At 34.7% G+C, this 23789-nt stretch overlaps 1 protein-coding gene across 3 annotated transcripts in view; it reads right to left on the reverse strand.

Annotated features, from left to right (window-relative positions):
• Window positions 1-503: 503 nt before the first annotated feature.
• Window positions 504-23789, reverse strand: part of btsz (bitesize) — a 61286-nt gene continuing 38000 nt past the window's right edge. For all 3 annotated transcript variants that reach the window (XM_085187035.1, XM_085187036.1, XM_085187037.1), the window contains 6 exons: window positions 7955-8082; window positions 5253-5447; window positions 4626-4880; window positions 3418-3587; window positions 2119-2327; window positions 504-1808 (listed from right to left, as the gene is read on the reverse strand). In XM_085187035.1, coding sequence (XP_085043161.1) covers window positions 1675-1808; window positions 2119-2327; window positions 3418-3587; window positions 4626-4880; window positions 5253-5447; window positions 7955-8082 — 1091 coding nt within the window. In that variant the 3' untranslated portion in view covers window positions 504-1674. The remainder of the gene's footprint in view (window positions 1809-2118; window positions 2328-3417; window positions 3588-4625; window positions 4881-5252; window positions 5448-7954; window positions 8083-23789) is intronic.

A 23789-nucleotide genomic window follows, 5' to 3' on the forward strand; every position in this document is an offset into this window, starting at 1 on the left:
TTATGATAAAATCTTCGTACATAAAGAACTAGGTATCACATAAATAGAGACCAAAAGACTTTATACACAAAAACCAAATGCTTTTGAATTTCATAAATCTGAAAACTGTGCGGCTAAGCGACATTCTTAAGAATGAAGGGAAGCAAAACCAAAAGTTAGTTGAAGAAGAAAAACGTAATCAAAGAAACCGATTTCTCATTACTTTCAAGCTTATTAGAAATTAGAATCAAATTATTCCTTTATATTTTGTACGTATTAAAACATATCAATACTCTGTGGTCGCTATTTTATTCAATCAGTATTCGGTAGTTATTTCTCAATAAGTATGGTAGTAAATAATATATTAGAATACATTAAATAATGTATTAGAATATAACAGAATACAAAAGTCATTCAGATTCGTAAATAAATAATTGTGTAATGGGTGGCAAAGCCACGAGCGACTCGTCGGCTTGTAATATTTTTGATTGTATCAATTGGGTAAAAAATTACGAAAAAAATTATTAAGTATTTAAATTTATTTATTCAATGTTTCAAATTATCTTACATACATTTTATATAAAAAAATACTTAATACAAAATAACGTAGGTACTAAACTTACAACTTAAGTAGCTCAATAGCATTATTAAATATAATTGTATATATAAAGTTATGGACGTCTCTGTAAAAATTCGATGCAATTTATAGTATTTGTATGAAATATACTTATTTTAAATATTTCCGTTACCTCTCCACACATTCTTAGAAAAGAAATTTATTATATAGTTATAAATCACAATACGCATGAGCAGATACTTACGGACTCATGAGAACTTAATTTGTACATTAAAAACCTATTTTAAATGCGTAATTTAAATATATATCTATTTCTTACCTAATAGGCAGTTTTAAGAATGTTATTGTCTTTAGAAATACAGCTTAAAAATAATTTACATCACATACTGGAATGTAAACAATATTATACAAGTGTTTACTGAGTAACATGAAATTCACGTTTTAATCTTTATTAATAAAACATCGAATAATTGAATCGTATAGAAGCAAATATAGCAATATTCGTTTTTTAGGTAAACAGCAATGTTCCAATTGTTTTTCGACATTTCTGTATTATTATTGCGTATATATGTATTGTAATATGTCAGTTACATTCCAACAATATTTCATCAAAAGTTATAGAAATTATTAGCAAAGCATGTTTTTAATTTAGGAAATATTAATTAGAATAGAAGTAGAGAATGGAGTGCTTTATTTACTTATATATGATTCAAATGTCAATCGACAATCTTGTACACTTACATTAGAAGTACCCTTAAACGCGATTGGCACGATACAATGTTAGATAAAATAAAAACAAAGAAATATTCAAAACAGAGTATTATATATCTATATATGATCCCCACTGAGATATCCGTTTTGTTATCACATCACACTTATAAATACATTCACAATATTGAAATTAAACAATTGTGATGTAGCACTAATAGAAGTACAGTGCGGTCGACGAGTCGTGGCCACTTTGAAGTCAAGTTTTCTTAACTTTTGCGCATTGTTCACTTGGGAAGTCAATAATCAAAAGTAAGTAAAATCTTAAAATCAAATCTGCAACAAATTTCAGCGCAGTCACACAATTCGTCGATCGTACTGTAAATATAAATCGTTGTTTTTCTTATACATTAGTTGTTGAGTTGTGGCCGTAGTGGTAAAGAGCCTTCTACCCAGAAGTTGGGCCTTTGCATCATGGTCTGCCATAATGTTACTTCCTTGCCAACACTGTCCATCCAGTTTACATTTGCACCCATGTATGTACCTGATAAAATATACAAAAATATAATACAAAACAAAAATGGGTATTTCTTTCTTCTTGTGGCTTAGAAATTAAAACTTTAAACAAATATTTAGCATATAATTTTTATGAAAATAAAGAAATTTAAGGACAATATTTTTTTAGCTTTATATCTGTTAATTTGTATGAAACACAAATCAACGCCTCACAATATCTCTCGAATATACCTTCTCTGCCTACCCTGCTATAGGCGGGATACAGAGTGACACAGAAAAGATTACATATGTTTTAACATGCACTTTGTATACTTATTTATAAATATTGTAATACATACCAGTCCCCAGCGACAATCTAACAGCCCCCATAAAGTCGTTAGACGCAATCCTATCTCGATCCCACAGACTAAGCTCCAGGGCTCGCGCCGCCAGCTCCCGCACGCCGACGCCGCGGTACGTGAAGGTGTGCTCCCAGCGCGGGTGCAGCGTGCGACGACAAACGCTGGTCTTCTGCTTCGTGAGGCGACCGCGCTCGGGGAGCAGGTAGCTGTGGGTTGTGAAAACAAACTTTATTTATGTATTTGTAATTAGCAACCTAATGCGGCTTTGCCCGTTTAAATGTATTGTTATATTATAGCCAAATTATACATAAATTTTAGTCCCATAATGTGTTGTTCTGATATATAAGCTATGTTACTGTAAAGTTTCATCTAAATCCGTTTAATAGTATTTATAATATTAGTGAAAAGTAAAATAGTAAAAGATACAGTTTTTACACATTGAGATTTTCGAATATCTGAAACGTTGAATTAGTCAGTAGTCTACCATCTAATATTATGTTATATTATTGGGCGTTGACATTAGGGGAGGAGGTAGTTATGGGTTCTTCTTTTTTGGTAATGTGATGTGTGAAGAAATATAGACAAAACTCTTAAACAAATAACAAAATAAACATCAAGAGGGAGTTTTAAAAAAATCATATAAATTTAAATATTATTTTAACATTTAAGGAAAATCAATAAAAATAAAGCTATTTAATTTTAATTAAAGTAGGTATATAAATATTAACAAATGGAATTTATTATCGATTTACATTTATCATAACGACCTTCAAACTAGTTTGCACATAATGTTTATTCATTTTTTATGTGTCCAACATAAAATGACAAATGTATCAATTTCATTATTAACTTTTTTTTAATATATATTTTTTAGCTTCATGCTATAATAGATCACACGTAGCAGGGCGGTCAGATTGATGAGATTGAACCTAGTGTAAAGACACTCCGTTCCCTACTTTCATTCGAGTTCTCCGAGCATCGCGTGTTTAGCGAAGGAACTCAACGCCATGCTTTTGTCTTGTTCATTTCCTCGAGCGGCCCAACCCGAACCAAGCACAACCGTCGTGATTACAATTACACGCTTGTGCCACTGGGACTCGACGGTCTCATAATAATTTACATGAATCAATCATCTTGTTTAGGATAAAAATAAGCAAAAATAAATTTGTTTACTCTTATAACCCTTTATAAATAAGCTTTACTTACAATATTACTGTTGTTTCCAATTTGTAATATACAAACAAATTCTGAATGGAACTATTTTATATATTAGATATATAAGATAATAAATAATACCTTTTACAAAACACATCAGCGAGTCCACTAGGTTTGGTGGCGACCAAGTTCTTGGCCTCCTTCACAAGTACATGCAGCGTGCCCTTCCCGCGCGCCGCGTCCTGCAACTCGAACTTGAGACCTACGATCAGGTCTCCACGAGAGCCTTGCTGCTCATCGAATTGTTCTGTCTGTATATGGAAAATAAATATTGATTATTAGTTGTATGTATCTAAATAAAAGCATCTTTATGCTGTAATCCGCATGTACCAGGTTATTCAGAGGGAATCGTAGCTTAGGTAGGAAGTGTTAGACTTTCTGTTCAAATTAAGATACTCCTGTTCCCAACTTTCGAACAATTTTGAATTCAGCGGAAAGTGGAGAATCTTCTGGGCGTTGAGTGGCGGAACTTTATGTCACGCTTTGCCTCGTTTCCAGAGCGAGGAAATGAAAATATTGACTATTTCATTTCCTCGAGTGGGAATCAAACAAGCAACCTTTTACGTTTCCTATTAGACGCTTATACCCCTGCCCCACGACTGGCCTCCTATAGCTTTATCGAGGCAATATAAGTTATCCTAGAGTTAATATTATTATGTAATAATATAATCAAGAATCCGGCTGTTAACAAACAAAATAGCTTACATCAACCTTCTCAACAACTCACAAGGTGTACGACCTAATAAATATACCATAACAATATTTAAAAGGAAACCTGTTTCATACTACATTTGTCATTTAATACCGGATCTCAATTGTATGCTATGAGATACAAAAGCTATGAGATATCTCATTATTTATTCAAGTTAGATCGTAGTGGCACATTGGCACAGTATGTAACTGTCAAAGCGACGGTTACAGGTTCGATTCCCATAAGACGGGTTGTAACAAACGGGTTTGTAAAGAACTTTTAAGTTATATTTATGCATGGTGTCCATGCATTCCACGCTTTTTTACATTGCAGTACATTAATTCATTGTTAATCTACAATCCGGAAAATGTTATGCAACCTAAGGTCCCCTACTACCCCTACGTTTGACTCGCACTTCACCTGTTTGTCATATTATTGCTTTGTCATCATTTCTCAATAAGTACGCCAAACTTCAAACAAATCCGACATTTCAAAATCAAAATCATTATAGCCAACAATAGACAAAGAAAGCGCACGACATTCTAAATTCAAAATCACTATAGCCAATACAAACAAAATAAAACAAAACAAAACGCACCCTCTCATGCAGCTTGTGCCACGTGGGCGCGGGGTCGTCGAACACGACGTCGGCCAGCGGCAGCGCCACCTCCCCCAGGAAGTCGTTCCTCCCGAACATGTCCGCGTGCCACACGGACAGCCACAGCGTGCGCGATGCTAGCGAGCCCAGCGGCTGAGCGAACGAGAGCGTCTCCTCGAATACTGGGTTCAGCGTGTTCTTCTTCACCTTCGTCTTCCGTTTGCCAGTCTTGGACTTGTCCGGTAACAAGTACACCTGGAATGGATGGACATTTTGTATTAATATTACCAATCTATTAGTATTAATATTATCAATTGAGACTGGTGGAATTGGTGACTGGTGGAGACATTTGTGAAATTGGTTACCGCTCAGAAGAATGGATTATTATTTTCATTTACTTAAAGCGCGCTGTTAAATTCCGCCACTGAACAAACACACGTAATGTCTTGAAATTTAGACCTTTTTATGCGAAATAAAGCGTAACGCTTAAAACAAAAAATATAATTCAATCACAATTATTTTAAATTTTCAGAGATTCACATAATAAATATTGACATTAACAAATTGATAAATCTACACGCCCACCTAACCTTCATTTTTAGTACTGAAGTTAAAAAAAAGACTAACCTTGACATAAGGATCCGAACGGTTACGCTTGACATCGACAGGGGCTAGATCACGGCATCTCTTGACTCCCACTTCCAAAGCGCCGAGTCTGTAGTTGTAGAGGAGCGAGAACTGCACCTCCCCCCGCACGGTCACGCTCCCCCGCAGGCCCTCGCCGGCGCCGGAGTAAACTGATGCCATGGATTCAGATCTGGCCTGAAATGTACAAGAAATATATTAATAATTTAGTTTTTAATTTTTTCGTTCTGGTATCAAGGCAAAGCTGGACGTTGAGTTCTGTCACTCAACACGCAAAGCCTGGAGAATTGCCTGTGTGGGGGACAGAGTGCCTAACACTAGGTTCCCTCATTCTACCCTGAAAAATGATATTAATAATAATAACGAGAAAATATAAATATACCTTCGAACAATTTTCTTGAAAAAATAATTAAACAAAAGGTAGGTTTTATGTATAAAAGTTTATATTAATAGAATTATTAATATAGTTTACAAATATTTATCCAAAACAATAACATAAATATTTACAAAGATTAAACATAGTATGTAACAGATTGTCTTCAAACAAGATGTCGCAAGCGTCAGTCAGCTCGCGGGAATGAATTGTTTTTGTTTACATCCATTATCTGCTGGCATGTGATACGTTAACGTTCTAGTAACCAGTATTGCATTGACACCTTTGTTCAGAGACACACGCACAGAGAAACTCACACGTTGTCGTATTTACTATGGACAGCATTTGTAATAAAATAGTTTACTTGAAATACTTTTTATTTAAAGTACCTATGAATATCGCACCCAGCAGGGAAAGCAGAAGGAACCTGCTAATAGACACTCCGTTCCCGACTTTCCGCCGAATTCTGGAGGCATTGGGTGCTGAGTGGTGGAACTCAATATTTTTTTTTTTATAAATATTTAATTTTCACAAGTGGGAATCGAACCCACAACTAGTCGCGTTTACAGTCACTTGTTACCCTTGCGCCACGACTGTCCTCTTTTTCTTTAAACTGACTATCATTAATCATACTTATTGTGATAGATCCTGTTCTCATATAAAGGTGTATTAGCTTTTATATCTAGATTGCGTAATTTATTGCATTAAAAGATCAAATTACAAATATTGTTCGTTTACATATTTTCTATTTTATAGATGCAACGACCGATATCAATTTTATTGATAGCAATGCAATTAATTTCCAATTAACATGAAATATCTGAAGTAAATTTTATAAATGTTAATAGAACTATAAAATAAATGTTATTCTAATATATTCTGTAGATAATTTTATGCATATGTTTATTTTATATAATAATTCGTTTATTTTTGTTTTAGGATAATATTAAGCTAATAAAGTAGTCTAAATGACAACAAGTTTGGATTATTTAAATCTTCTGGAAACTTTTAGAAACTTGTTTTTTAAATTATGACCACTTCGGATTATGTTAATCCTCATTATCTCCGAGTTTATTTTTAGAATTGTTTTAAGATAGCTAAAATAATACTATTAATAAGCTGACTGGTGTTATTTAAAAAAAATGTCATAAAATATCATGAGTTAATTTTGGCTCTGTCGTTGTCCTCGCTTTGCCTTTTGATAAGAAAATAATACTACCTTGTAATCGTCTGTTCATCGTTAAAACTTGTTTTTGTATATTACATTTACACATAGGAAAAAATATCTAATTATATAATCTATTATATAATTTGGAAATATACTACATATTTTGATGATAGTTTAATACATTTGTAAAATAAGTATATCACATGCCGATTTCTCTCAACGGGCGCCACGAGTACATTTCGAACGGGTCAGCAGACCGCATATGGCATTGGGTAACATTTTATCGTTTCTGCCCACATGAAAGAGAATATTATACTAAAAAGAGAATATTATAATTGTAGAATAAAACCACAAACAAGTACGTGCATTATGTGTCTCCGTTTTCTTACGACACCCATTCTTCTTTCCATTCATGGTAATTATTTTTTACGTAAATGGAAAACTGCAACTGCGTCGTACTTTCCACAGTGTAGTATAATTTTGCGCTTATAAATCACAAGAACTATCATTTTATGAAAAAATTGTTCTTTTGTATTTTTTAAAATTCATTTCCAAAATGGATTTTACTTATATGACAAAACATATTTATTTTATTTTTATATGTTTTGGTAAAATTATTTTGGCCTTGAATGTAAAAGGTAATCATTTAGGTATATATAGGTATCAAAGGTAAACGTAATCATTACTGATTAATGTAAACAAGTACATAAATAAACTTAAAATGAAAAGTCTTATAATTATATATTTAAATAACATTATAATAACTAATATTTATAGTATTTCTTTCTAAAAAAGGTATTTATTGAAGTATATTTACCGTAGCTGTTAAATAGCTGTAATAAACATTTTGTAAGCCTAGTTGTTCGCAGGGCATGTCGCAAGGCATGACAATGTGCTGGTAATATAATACAATTGCGAACGCGGTTTCCGAAACAATACTTGTTTCAAACTTTACAGTTATACAAATTAACTCCAAAGCACCGATAAAACATTCAACTTATCTCTCTTTCCGCTCGGCTTCTTTACTTTAGTGAACTTCAGTGTATATTAATTAAATAGCATAATAAAAAAGTACAAAAATATACAAAATCAGTAACAAAATAACTTGAAATTCTGTCATATTGACGTTAAAACTTAGATTACCTGTAAGCCACTTCTGTTGATAGGGAACCTATCTCTGTCCATGTCTCGTTCATTAGGCAGCGGCGAGTTAGAGCGTCTCGGGAGCGTGGCGTGACCGGGGGACAACGCCTCGGACATGTACACTTCATCTGTGAATAGAAAATATTTATAATTAATTACTAGAATTATCATTGTTTTATTAATTATACGTAGGTATTGTTTAATTGAGGTGTATGTAGGAAAAAGTGCGTCGCAGTTTTTAGCAGCTTATGCAAGACTTCATCATGCTCACGTTATTAAGTGCAAGAGATAGTGGTGCGTGTTCTAAAAAATCAACTGGTTCCTGGATACCATCATCTTTAACACCATGCCACTCGTCGCGTTTTATAAAGCGACACTTTTTGCCTCTCGTCAGAGAATTGTCACACCACTCTATAGATCTCACAAAAGTGTCTCGACAGTTTAGGATTTCACGAATGAATGATGCTTTCTCACCAGTTCTAAGAGTGCTGCTGCCACTGTTATTCCCTGAATCATATGGGCTATCACTTTGACTTCCTTTTCCTTTTCTTACTTTAATTCTTATATAACTAGTACTTGCACATTTTTCACTGTGTAACAAAAGTTGTGAAGATGATTTTATGGAATCATTGTCAATTACTCTAGTGACAGTCACCGACGGCACTGGGCGTTGTTCTAGAGCTTGGTTATTCAACGTATAGCTCCGGCCAACATGTCCCACTAAAGCTGAATTAGAGCCGTCTAATGGAGAATCATTGGTGTCACTGGATTTTAAAACACAACAAAAACAACAGCAACGTCGAAAATAGTCAAAAAAAGTTTGTTTTTCACTATCCTCCATGACGCCAGAACTGATCGAATATATGTTTACCGGTCGATACTCAGACTGAGATTGTACTATTTCATTTGTGTTATTTACGTTTAAATTAAAACTTTCTATCGAATGATAACCCTGCTCCGGCACATAGTTTATTAAAGCCGCCATAATTAATTAATAGCACAAAAACTGGACCACAACGAGTAAATTAACCGTTCAGCAACAAACTAACAAATCCCACTTTTATCACATCCTGCGAGATACGATTGCTTCCTGTAGCATGTAATATGGGTAAGTGAATTAATACAGTCAAGAGGCCAATTAAAAGCAACTATGATTAAATGGACCAATTCCATGTGCATACATTTAGAACGACTAGTGGCTATTGTTTTTTAAAATGGAAATATTACAATGATGCGTCAGTGTATTTTGTATTATATAATTATAACATTATATAGTGAAAGTAATTATTTTTCTATTATGTATCTAAAATTAAAATATATATTTTTCTATTCCCACGCTTTGTGTGATGAACAGAAAGAACCTAGTGACGAGTCACTATGTTTTGCATATTAGTTTACCTATAGTTCACTAAAACTATGTATATAAAAATGTTTCAAATACCTTCAAAACTAATTGATCGTGGGGCCACTGAGAGAGTGCTCCATCGCAATGATTTCATTGGAGATTTCATCGAATTACTGTGTAAAGATATTGATGAGCTTTGTAAAGGTTTTCTTTTTAAAACATTCAGTGAAGAGGAAGACGAACTAAAGTTTTTTAATCTCGCTGGTGCATGGTGTAATTCAAGGTTATCAATTTTATCTGTTTCTTCAGAATTTTTATCGAGATTTTTGCTAGGACTTTCATCAACAAGCAGTTCTTGTACAGTTGCTGATGAGCCTGCATATCCTGATTCAGACCCATTGGAACTTGCGTTGTCAGTTTTATCTACACTGGGGGTGATGTCTTTTATTTCCAACGACGTTCGGTTACTTTCGCTACCAGATGAATGATTTCCAGAGGACATTTCTTTGACTACTACATTGGGAGTAGACGTTTGCGGAGAAATTTTAACGGGAACTTTTACGAGAGGATGAATATTTTCCCGTTTTATGGAACTTTTTATTGAAGAATATGTCAAAGGTGTATTTGAAAATTTATTGCTAGTATCATTATTTGAAGTTTGCGGAGAAGACTCTTTAGTTTTATTTCTTAGTATTGAAACCGGAGAATATTTGCTATTTATAGGGTTTTGTAATATAGGTATTTTGGTACTTATAGATTCGCTTTTCAATGATGTATTTGATGTGTTCAAGCTCTTTTCAGATGGATATTTCAAAATTGAACCTTCTACATGAATACGAGGATTAAATTTATCAGACGGGACTGCACTATCGTCAATATTATCATTTTCAATTGTATCAATATTTTTATAGGAATTTAATTTTTGACTACTAACTTTTTCGATCGATTTACGTTCAATTACTTTCGTAACCACAGGTGGAGTTACTCGAGTAATTTCCCTTGTCTTAAAAATTGTAGTCGCCTTTGGAGTTTCCAAAGAAGATAACTGTCTACCATGTCTTGTTTGTGCGGGGCTAGTGTACAATTTTCCTTGTGACGACGATAGCATGGTTCCCGTAGGAATATTTGCATTTTTTTTCATTTCGATTACATTTTCAAACATGGTTTTGGATTTTTCAACATTTTTACTATAATCTGTCATTTCAAAACGTTTTGGAATGGTTTCTTTTGCTTCTTTTTCTGGAGAAAAAATTGATTGTTTGTTTTCTGTGGAAACCTTTTTCTGTTCTGTCGGTAAGTGATCTATTTTTGATTCCTGTTCCTCACAATCGACTGGACTTTCAATGCTTAGCGTAGACATTTTCAGTATTAGAGTATCGTCAATTTTATGATCATTTTCTAGTATAGGCAAACTCGGATTGTATTCATTTTTTTCTTCATGAGACGCGGTCTCAGTTGGATCAAAATAATTTATAGGTGTTGTGTCAGGTAATATTTCCACCGAGTTTGATGATGCGGCTCCAAGCTTTATTAATTTTTTTATTTCTAATTCTGGTGACTGCATGAATGTATTACAATTACTTTCTAATTCATTTACAGAGACATCTAAGGATGTAATTTTTTCTAAGGTTTTGTTTAAGCACGAATCTGAGCACTCCACGAAAGAAGAAAGGTCATCAAGATTATGTTTTCTTTTGTCTATGTTTAAATTTTCTGAATGTATAGAAAATGGTGTTTCAATATATTTCTCATTTGATAATGCCATAGAAGTATTTTCCGACATATTTACAGAATAGAAAACATTTTTCGCTGCATTATCATTAGTTGTATTATTGTCAAAATTTGTTAAATTTATATCATATTTCATTTCTGCGTGATTTTTTTGAGAATTTAAATTAATTTTATTATTATAGGTTTCCTTAATATTGTCAGTACTTTTATTATTTTCAATGGTCTTTATTTCTTCTGTTTTATTAATGTAATCTTCCCTAGAATTATTTTCGTTTCCATTTTTACCAGTATTATATAGTTTTGAACTATTTAAAGGGAAATGATCAATATTTGAAATATCTTTACTTTCTTGTTCAGTTGATTCTTTTAAGAAAATATTTTCCGAATATAAATTTAAATGATCAGTTAAATTATAATCCTTATGTAATTGAACTTGATTATTTGAAATTTTTTCATCAATTTTCTTTCCAATTGAGTAATGTTCACTTACTTTTTGTTTAAGGGAAACTGCCTTAGGCTTAGATATTTCAGAGGCCAAAAAAGAATACACTTTTAACTTTTCTCTATGTTCTTCTCGCACTTTTGGTAAAGGAATAGGCTCAGGTTTTTCATCATTATTTTCCACCGTAAAACAATTCCAACACGACACTTCCGCCTCCTTGGCGCTTTTTTTGTTTTTATCATTATGTTTATTCACATTCACTTCCGTATCGTTCATTTTAAATCGATTATTAATTAAAGTTTTCAAACAACCTTACAAGTCATCCGATCCGTTCGAAACTAAACCTCGTCTGAGGCGACGAGACATTAAATAAGGCAGCCTGATCAGGCATGTATTAATATAATGTATTTTAAACGACGTAAATATTCATGATACTCTTAAACGTTCTAGATGAAAAGGTTGCGTAATAATAAGAAAATGATCTTGAGGTTTTTTATCATAATTATAGATTTTTAAAATTTACAATTTTAGATGTTAAATTATTGAGCGATTTTCAAAAGACACAGGTTCAAATCTTACTTTTTTTTAAATATTATTTAATATTTATTTAATTTTTATTTAATATTTATTTGTCACAATTCTAGCTTTACAAATATATATATATATAAGCATTTCTTATGAGTGCAATCTAGTCCATTTAACATTCCTTGTTCTGTTTTTCCCAACATAACCCGCATAGTGCAGTAGATTTAATTAAAAATAATAAATGTAAAGCAAGTTGTACATATTTTAAGATCTCATAGTATTCAGTGTTCTACCCAGCGAAACTTACATTTTGTGGTCTTACGTTTCAATAATGGCTAATTCACTCAGGTCAAAGAATTACACCGTTTTACTATATCTGTTGGACGTATCAAATTGGCCGCAACTTGACATACTTGTCATTTACTAGCCTGTAGTGTATAAAAATTAAGTTATGATATTTAGAACAACTTTATTTAGTTCTGTAGATTGATAATTTTTATATACATATATAATTATTATAATAAATATTTGTTCCCATAATATTATAATATGTCAATGTTACTTATTTAAAAATAGTAACAAGTACGAAATAAAAATAATAACCATAAATAATTTAAAATTTAGTACGCATGCTAAAATGTAAGCAAGTCCTGACCAATAAATACATTTTGGCTGTTGTTTTTGACATTCGGCATTCAATGGTCTCAGTGGGTATGTGTGTCACGGACATAGAACTACTTCGAGAACACGACAGCCGCTGATCGGTGTTACAATCGTACATATATCAAACATCTTAGATTATTACGAAAATAAAAATATAAGCATTATAATATATTGCTTTTTTGCTAAAAGTAGATACATATTACAGGTTATTTAAAAAATTATCAATGTATGACGTCATCGTTAAAAAATCATGATATCTTACGACACATAAAGTGCACTCGAATAAGACATTTTTTTAGGTTCATACTACTATATCCTCCACATAGCGGGGTAGGCAGACGGAACCTGGGAGTTTAGTGTTAAGACACTCCGCTTTCCCCATTTTCCCCCGAATTCTGGAGGCATTGCGCCGCCTTTTGCCTCTTTACCGGAGCTAGGAAATAAAAATTTTAAATATTTCATTTCTTCCAGTGGGAATCGAAACTACAACCCGTCACGTTAAAAGTCCCACGCTTGTGCCCATAAAATATCAAAATTTGACATGTTTTTCGAGGACCTTTTACACGGAATCGAATACCTACGTAGAAAGCAAATATACTCAGTATTCGAGAAGTTAACAATGAAACCTGGATAACATGGCATTGTTCACGATGACCGAAAATGAAAAGAATGCTATTGTCGCATTTCTACTGCCATCGTCCGCTCTCACCGACAGATAAGGCGCAATGGTAATTACCGCTTATCATGTTACAATTGTTAAATTCAAAATAAAGAACTATAAGACACTTTTACTTTTAATTAGTATGTTAACTAGATCTTCTATATAATATACTAGTGGACCCGAACGCGGCTACGCCCGCTTGAACTATACGAATATTTATTATTTATTAAATATATTTATGAAATTATTTTCAGTTTTCAATAGAGAGATGCGTTAAGCAAGCTCATTTTGGGTGACGTTTTCTATGAACAAACTTTGCAAATCGTTGTTTAGCAACGGTCGCATAGCGACGGTTGTTATTAACATGGCGGAATAAATTGCTTGTCAAATATTGGTACTTATCGAAAATATTACAAATATGAGAAAAAAAATATCCTATGTTCATCCCGAGACCCTCAAGTATCTCTATACGAGTATTTTATCACAATCAAATTAGCGGTTTGGCCCTGATTGCGTAAAAGACAGACAGACAGACAGACAGAGTTACTTTCGAATTTATAATATAGGTATAGATTTGTATAAACTATATATCAAACAAAAGAAAATATATCTACATACGTTATACGACACAAAATAACGACCTTTGATTTTTATGTTTAAAAACAGGTTAATCGTTTTATACTTGTGTTGTTTAGCTCGGCGTACGAGTATAATAGGCGTTACTTAGTAAGTATTATGCAATCTCATGAAATCTAATAGAAAAGTAAACAATCTCATTGACACATATGTAAAAACATGTTAATATGAAATTAATATGATTTCTTAATACGGATAGTATTTGTTCTCATTATATTACAAGAAACAAGTAATATACATTCGAGTGGCGCCTGGGCATTAAGCAACCAGCAGTGTTGGACGGTGACTAAATAATAATTAGGATCTAATAACACGGTTTCAAAGGTTTAGATATCCAAGAATAATGGTGGATTAAATTAAGTTCTTGTATTAATAATGCTTGAACTTTAAATATCTTGTAAGTTTCTTAAAAAATATCTTTAAGGTATATTATAAAAATAGTATATTAGCCAGCATAACAATAAAATTATAAGGAAATGTTATCTAACCGTCTGTCTGAGGAGGTAAATTCAATTCGGAAATATATTTAGAAGGTGATTAATAATTTATAACTAAATAATTTCTCTTTACCAGAGAAGATTACAAATTTAATATGTTTTGGATATTGAAATTTGGTTAGATAATTTTTTATGTTTATCATTGCAAAAGAATACGCAATTCGGAAGCTGAGATATAATACAGATTTTTTTTCTTAATGTCTGAAGGAGAACTTTATGGTACGCGCCTACATATATTATCATCGAATCCATAGAAATGTTGATCAGCAACTTTTAATGCATTTACATAAGGCTTCACGTTAATAAACACGTGAGTGTTATATTATACACAGGTACAAATTATAATTATGTATAATTAACTTTAAAGTTCATAATGTGATTTACAATTTTATATACATAAGCTGACTTCTTGTATGTATGAAAAAATACTATATTTCTCGTTAGTGATAAAGAGTTTTATATATTTTTTTATATACATACTAGCGACCCTCTTGCGGCTTCGCCCGCTTTTACTACTGGATTATTCATGTAATGTATGTTTGCAAAGCATTTAAGATAATGTGAAAATTAATTAAACCCTAATGCAATCCGCATTTTCGTAGTTTCAATAAGGATTTTCCAATTGTTTTACACAGCAAGGATTTTTTAGTAGGTACCGTAATTTTAAATATGTGCTACTAATCTTTTCAATTACTTATTAAAATATATTGAAATGACTATTTTTAAACGGAAGAAATTATAAACAAAAGCCTACCTACTAATAACTACTACAAAAAATATATCGCGCTGAAATAATACATTCAACTCCAATTATCCAATACGTGCAAACGCATCTAAATCTTCATTACTATAAAGGCAGGCGGATTTTTTTTTGCTTGTGGTTAATGCTGAAGAGGGTATTCTGTCCCTGATGAAAAGCAAGCACTACGTGGCTGCCTGTGAGGAAAATTAAATAGAATGCATCGGCCGGGAATCGAACCCGGGCCGCCCGCGTGGCAGGCGAGCATTCTACCGCTGAACCACCGATGCGTGTAAGGCAGGCGGGCGCGGCAGACGCATGGCGAGTGGCGAGCCGTTTCGCAGCAAGATTTTTTTGATATTGTAACAACTTCTAAAGTACTTATTAAAATGAAAAACAGTGAAAGACAGTTTTGATCTACATTAAATGGCCAACATAACTAATATAGTTATTTATATGCTGAGAGTAAAGGATAAGTGAAACTTGAGTAACATACAGCTGATGTGTCAACGGCGGGATGTGTCAACAATTAAAATTTTCTCTAAAACTATTCGCAATTTCGAAATAGTGTAAACAGCAAAATTTATCTTCGTTTAATGTAGAAAATTAATAAAGTATTTTAAAGGATAAGGATTAATACCATTATGGAAAAATATCTCTCACAATAAAAAATATATTGAAATTATTATTTTTAAACAGAAAAATGATCACTACACGTTATTCTTAAAAGATACGAATATGCCGTCGCGGACTTTTTTGTAGATCTTATTAAGAAAAACAATACTCCAGTACATTATTTTCCTGTAGTACTTACCATTAAAGCAGCACATGCGCGAAAGTGTCTCAACGGGTAGGACTTTAGACACATTTGTCGTATTTATGTTAATTTACATAAAAATGTACAAATAATAAACTATATATATAAACTATATAACTATAACCTTCTACAAAAAATACTCGACCTAATGATGAAAACCGTATTAAAATCCGTTGGGTGGTTTAGAAGAAGAAGAGTTAGAAACAACAGACAGACACGAAAAGCGGCTTTGTTTTATAAGATATAGGAAGGATATACTAATGAATCCTTTTGTTAAAAAATTATACATTATATATTTCTATAATATAGTTGTAGAAATGAAGTCGAAATATTTAATATTTTTTAATTAATTGCAGTGTTTATATTATTTTTATTGGTTCATAAATAAAAAAGTTATGTCAATATAAAGAATTGTATGTGACAATGTTGCTGCAAAATGAAAGTTTTATTGAATTAGCAAAAATTTTAGTTATCCTTATATGGATATTGACCTTAAAATTATAATGTTATTAAATTACGAAAGTAATTCAGATATGGAAATAAATAATTGTATAGTATAAGAAGGTAAAGCCGCTAACAGGTCGCTAGTAACAAATAAATAGCTATAGAATACTAAATTTCATATTAAAATATATAATATTCCATATGAATAATAATTTTACTGTTGGTCAGTCAAGTAATATGATATAATCATCGATTTTTTATAATAACAATATGTTCGGATATCCGGTTAGTAACATAACCCACCCTAACGTTTTTATAACTTTAAGGGATAGAACCCCTATATTTTTAATATGTACGACACTTGTCGTATAATGTTATTATACATATTATAATTTTACGTTTTAAAAAGTAAACTTCTACTCTTAATTACCAGCGCAACTTTCGAATTTAAATTGTATTTTAATTTTATATTCTTTCATCTTTTAACTTAGCTTTACAATTACGTCATACAATTTTACGTATTTTACGTAAAATATCCTATAATAATTATTCCGGAATGTCAGTTTATCGTCAAGGTTAATCAAGATATATATATACTTAGAAGGCTTTATTTACGGCGTTTTCAACAAAAGACGGAAGTATAGATTATATATACAGGATGAGGGTTTCGCAGTTTCAAGAACACTTTTTGTGTATTTTATTTGACAAAAAAGATCTTTTAATTATTCGCATCAGCGGCAACTTACAAAATTACAAGACGATAACCATTTTGATATTTAAATTCGGCTCTTATTGTAAAATATATTATGTATCTATGTAAATGCATACAAATTAAGTAATTTTTGAATTAAAATCGAAATTAACTAACTGCAGAGTTTACCGTCATATATTGCTTCACGCTATATCCCGCACACAGCAGGATAGGCAGAAGGAACCCAGTGTTTTAAGACACTACGTTACCCGATTTCCTTTCCTCCCTCGAGTGGGGATCGAACTCACAACCGTCACGTTACACACACCCTTGTGCCTGAACGACATCCTCTCGTATATTGAACTTGTATTATAATTAAATTCCTATACAGATAAGTAAATTACATATATTCAATATCTATATAAAAGATATATATATAAGATAAACTAAGCGATGGTAGATAATAGTAAGTATTATGGAGTGTATCACAGTGTACGTAGAGAAAGTCCTCATCTAGATGTAAACACGGGTGAACATTCGAATGCTGTTTTCCCATGATGACGGTAGAAAGTGGTTAAGTGGGAACTTTTATTACTCTACGGATTTTTTTATGAACCCTAAATCGTAATTACCTATAACAATTGTTTGTTATACAATCGAATATGAAATGGAAATCGTTTTTATTATTTTAAATTGCTATTATAAAATTCTCTTGCCACTTTTAAAAGCAATTAGATATGAATGATAAAATTTCATATCTTATGAAATAGATAACGTTTTTTTTTGATAAAATAAACTCTTTTATTTGTTTGTATTATTAGTTACCATTATAACGATGGTAAAAATGACTTATTTGATATTATTTTAAAATATATTTTAAAAATCAATGTTAATTTATTTTTATTAGCTTCACGCTGTATCCCGCACACAGCAGGGTAGGCAGAGGAAACTTAGTGTTAAGACACTTCGTTGCCCACTTTCTGCCGAATTCTGGAGGCATTGCGTGTTAAGTGGCAGAACTCAACGCCGCGCAATGTTTATTGGTGAATTTATATAATTTTAGAATGAGCCTGTAGCAGCATTATATTTACAAATTCCTCTCAATTATTTTTACAACCTAAGCCAGACCCCATGAATAAAGAAATATCTGAAGTAACGTCAACGTGAGCATTATATAAAATTTCAACGTTACAGCATCCATTTCCTATTTTATAACAATGTATTTTATCTCCATGCTTAAGATTAGGTCAACGACTGGGAAGGTGCGTAAATTCATAGCGGGAACATAAGTAAACATTTCACGGAGTTATGTCGTAACGTGTTGTTTGTAAGCATTATAGCAGCGTCCATATACTTACTATAAAGAAAAATATATGTAAAACGTGTTAAGCTATTTTCTTTTGTCAAAAATAATTATTTATTTTACATGTAATAACACTCAAAAGGCATTTTATTTTCAAATTTCAAACGCATTTTAATACTAATAAATTATAGTGCACAGATACTGCGAACATTTGACTTTAAAATGTGACGTTTAGTCATTGGTCGGATTATACCCGCCATTTTTCCAATAGATCGATTTGTTGATACGAGAGAACTATCTCCAGACATTTTCGTTTAATTCTTATTATACCGTTGTTACTTTTGTGGTTTTTTTTTAAGTTTCTTGTTATATTAAGGTTATCTATTGATTGATTAGTTTTTGCTATATTGACGTTTTCCTGCTTAAAACATGAATGAACCTTAACCAAGCAACGACTGCACTTTATTCACGTGGTGGCTGTTAACATGTTTGTTTAAGTTTCGTCTAAAATCCTTTGTCTAAAGACCTACCGTAAAATAATGTGATAAATAAATAATTTAATAAGAATTTACATAAAAGCAATTAATATTAGAGAGATTTAAGAATTCTACACTTATTATATATGCGTAAAAATTGTTTAATATAAAATATTGAAAAAATAGGTTTAAAGACAAAGGATGCAGGACCTAAATACTTTTAACAAATATTTATATACAGTTATGTAAATTTTTTTAGATAAATTGCTTTTCTTCTTACTACGCTTACGTTAGCGAAGCTTAACGTTTCATTATAACCAATATAAAAATACTTATATCATGGTTCATTATAAGAATATACTTAGGTACATAATTTATGTATGTATGTAACTATCATAAAAATATAAACTCATCCGAGTTACGTCACTAAACTTGTTGACCTCGGACTGATCTAAGATTTTAGTTTTGCCTTCCTAGTGTGCATTGCACATTATGCTTGAAAGCAACTTTGTTACTCAAACTATTAGTATACGTGTTCATCATATTAGTGTATCAAATTGTTAGACCAGTATATATCTGTGTTGAAAAGAGAAGAGGAGAGTCTTTATAAATTACATATTTTGTGCAAAACATTGTATAAGCTATGAGGCGGGCGATTTCATTTTTCACATTTCCTCGATCTGGTATCTAAGCAAAAGGGCGGCGTTGAATACTGCCACTTAACAAGCAATGCTTCTAAAATTCGGCGAAAAATAAGTGGCGGAGTGTTTTAACACTAGGTTACCAGGTTCCTTCTGTCTACCCTGCTACAAGCGGGATATAGAATAAAACAAAGAACATTGTAATATTTATCCAACTCTGATTCACTCAATATCTATAATAAAAAACCTAATATAGATACAATTTATAAAGGAAATGCTCTCGTAACGTGAGAACTGAGAACTTAGTGTTACTATAGTCTATATATATCCGATTGAACAGGGTTGCTAATCAATGAAATAATCAGTGTGACATTTAAGGCGTACTGTTCCGTGCTATTTGCATGGTTACTTCATCGTAATATAAGCCTTTGGAGGTAGGCGGTCACGACGACTGCCGACATCAGCAAACCTTGTTGCACCATATCTTAGGGTTACCTATATATTTAATTTCACAGATTTATTTATAATTTTATTATAAAATAAAAATTCCGCAATATCTTATTTGATTGTAATATTCTAGTTAATGTGATTATTAATATAAGTAATAAATAAATTAATTTAAATTCTTAACGCCTCGACAATATATTGCGCAATTTCAGCTTTATACGCGACTGGCGTTGAATTGTAACATAATATTGATAAAAGGTCTCCGTTTTTTTACTCAATTCGAAATATTATAATAATTAATAAGGTTTTGAAATTAATGATATTGCATTAGCATTTTTTTCCTCTATATTAAATCCGCATAAATATAGATTATATACTATTAAGTAGACAATTCCTATATAAATTGGCAATAGTAGTAGTGTCTCTTCTTCTTCCTGGCATTAATCCCGGCTATTACCGGGGTCTGCCTTCCTACTTAACCTACTCCACTTTGCACGATCTTTTGCGTCCTCGGTGGTTAGACCATTGGCTCTCATGTCCTGCATCACGACATCCAACCAGCGCTTCCTTGGGCGTCCGGGAGGTCGCGCCCCAGGAACTTGTATAGCAAGGCACTTGCGTCCGACATAGTTCTTAGGCCGGCGCGTAACGTGGCCAAACCATCTCAAGCGACGCTCTTGGAGCTTATCCGCTACGTCACGGACCCCAAGACTACCTCGAATGAATGTGTTGCGTATGCGGTCAGACCGCGTTACGCCGCACATCCACCTCAGCATCTTCATTTCCGTGACGTGAAGCTCCTGAGTGTGCCGAGATAGTGCTGGCCAACATTCGCTGCCGTATAAAAGAACCGGTCGGACGATGCTCTTGTATATCAGCCCCTTGAGCTTGGGCGGTATTCTGCGGTCGCACACCACACCAGTGACCTCCCGCCATTTGGCCCAGGCAGCGCTTATCCGGCCATGGACATCGTGGTCGATGCCTCCAGACTCGTGCATAACGGATCCAAGGTACCTGAACTTCTCCGACTTAACGGCTGGCTCAGGACCTATAAGGATGATGCTCGAGTCCCGGCTCCCGCAGGCCATGTACTCTGTCTTCGACACATTTAGTTTAAGACCGCCGTTCTCAAGCGTACCCTTCCAGAGGTTCACTTTACGCTCCAGCGTCAGTCGGTTCTCGGCAATGAGTGCTATGTCGTCGGCATACATCATCAGCCATGGAGGCTGGTCCTGGATGTGAGCCGAGACAGTATCGAGCACTACATTAAATAAGAACGGACTAAGAGCCGAGCCCTGGTGAACCCCCACTGTAATCGGGAAGGGTCTAGTGTCGCCAACAGCAGTCCTAATCATAGAAGCGGAATCGTGGTACATGCCCCTGATAATCTCAATATAGGCCTCAGGGATCCCTTTGGATCGCAATGCCCACCAGATACACTGACGAGGCACACAGTCAAAGGCCTTCTGCAGATCTAAAAAGGCCACGTGCAGAGCTCTCCTTTTTTCCCTGTATGCCTCCATCAAAGTTCTGAGGGCGAAAATGGCGTCCATGGTGCCCGATCCTGGCTGAAATCCATATTGAGACTCAGAGACAGTACACTCTCGGCGGAGCCTGAGGTCGATCATGCGCTCGAAGAGCTTCATGGTATGACTCATAAGCTTAATGCCTCTATAACTACCACAATCTTGAACACTGCCCCTTCCCTTGTAAATAGGGGTAATAAAGCTAAGCCGCCACTGATGCGGCATCTTACCAGTGTTCAAGATATGGTTAAAAAGGTCAGTAAGCATGAGCACACCAAGAGAGCCCAACGATTTCCACGCTTCGATCGGGATGTCGTCAGGTCCCACCGCTTTTCCGTTCTTCATGCGTCGAAGGCAATTACGTGTTTCGTCAAGGGTTATTGGGGCAATAAGTCCGAGGTTAGGCGGTGGGTCGTGATGAAGACTGCATGGGTGCTGAGTATTCAGCAACTCCTGGAAGTAGCTTCTCCACCTCTCCTTCACAGAGTCATGATTACAGAGCAGCGTGCCCTGGGAGTCTCTGACGCAAAGACATTTTGCGATATCTTGCGTCACTTTATCCCGGGAACGTGCCAGTTTGTAAATGAGCTTCTGCCCCTCCACAGTTTCAAGTTTATCATACAATGGTGACAAACTCTCACTGCGGGCTCTGGCTACAGCTCCTTTACTGGCACGTTTAGCTACTGTGTACTCCAGTCTGTCTTCAGGAGAGTTGGATTCCTGCCACTTCTTAAAGGCAGCCTTCTTTTCACGAGTCACCTCCTGGACCTCGTCATTCCACCACCATATCTCCTTGTCGATGACACGTCCTCCCCTAGAAACGCCAAGAACTCGCCTGCCTGCCGCAATGATTGCCGACTGAGCCCGATCCCAAGCATCCTGAGCAGTCTCGGTGTTAGTCGAAAGATTATGACTTTTCACCTCTGCCAGGAAGTCGGTCTGCATCGGTCCATTCAGCAACCACCACTTGATCCGAGGCCTCCGTTTCTCGGCTACTTTCTTCTTCGGAGTGACGTTAAAGTCCATGACAAGAAGACGATGTTGGGCCGTTAGGCTTTCGCCTGGAATGACCTTACAGTTAGTTACCCTGCCCATATGACACCGTCTGGTCAATAAGTAGTCTATTTGAGTTGAGTGGGACCCGCACTTATACGTGATAAGGTGCTGAGAATTCTTTTGGAAGAACGTATTCACGACGGCCAGATCAGACGCAATACAGGTTCTCAGAATGTTTTCTCCCTCTGCATTGCGAAGACCGTGCCCAAAACCCCCGTGAACACGTTCATACGGCTCAGCAGCCCTACCGACGTGCCCGTTCAAGTCCCCCCCAACTAAGACCACTTCGGTACACGGCACAGCAAGTAGCACCCCTTCATACTGCTCCCAGAATGTCTCCTTTTCGGCCGCGCTACATCCCGCCTGGGGAGCATAGGCACTGATTAAGTTTGTGATAACGCCCTCAATCAGTACCCTCACCCGCATCAAGCGGTCGGAGCGACGGTCAACCTCAAGGAGCCCATTCTGAAGCTCTTCAGAAAGCACTACCGCTACACCGTTTCTACCCGAAGGTGACCCAGTGTATATAAGCCGGTAACCCTGTCCGATGTTACGGGACTTATTGCCCTTCCAGCGTGTTTCCTGGAGGAAGGCACACTGGACCCGACGTCTCATGAGTACATCTGCGAGTTCCCTGCATCGTCCGGTCAGAGAGCCAATATTCCACGTTGCAAAGCGGAGTTTCCTTCTGGGTACTAGCGTCTTTAGCCGTGCCCGTACATGACACGGTAGCCCTTGCCCACTTGTCGCAGGTGTAGGGCGATGTGCCTGCGCGTCGTTTTGCGGCGACGCCCTAGCCGTACCCAGTCTTTTGTTTCTTTTTCGGTCCATTTAAGTGGCGGTTGGCGGTTTTTAAATGGAGCGACTGCCGTCTGACCTCCAAAACCCCATTGTGGGGAAAAACCGAGGGGAGAGGAAAATAGAAGGGGTAGGATAGGTAAAAGGAGGGAGCTAAGGAAAAGAGGAGGGGAAGGGGGGGAGTTAGGACACCATTCTTACGGACTGGATGAGGATGTAAGAGTGGCGGCTCGAGGATCCGGGGTCGCGTACCCGTATGCCCACAAACAAATATCGGACAGATATTAGTCAGGACATCCTCTGGATATGGAGTAGTAGTGTCTATTCTCTCTTATTATTATTATTTGATTTAAGGCGTTAAATATAGAGACTTGCCCAGTTTCTTTAAGGCAGTTGA

Source organism: Heliconius melpomene, chromosome 6 (genome assembly GCF_056956725.1).
Source record: "Heliconius melpomene rosina isolate 202511_hmr_F chromosome 6, ASM5695672v1, whole genome shotgun sequence".
In the NCBI taxonomy this organism is placed as follows: domain Eukaryota; kingdom Metazoa; phylum Arthropoda; class Insecta; order Lepidoptera; family Nymphalidae; genus Heliconius; species Heliconius melpomene.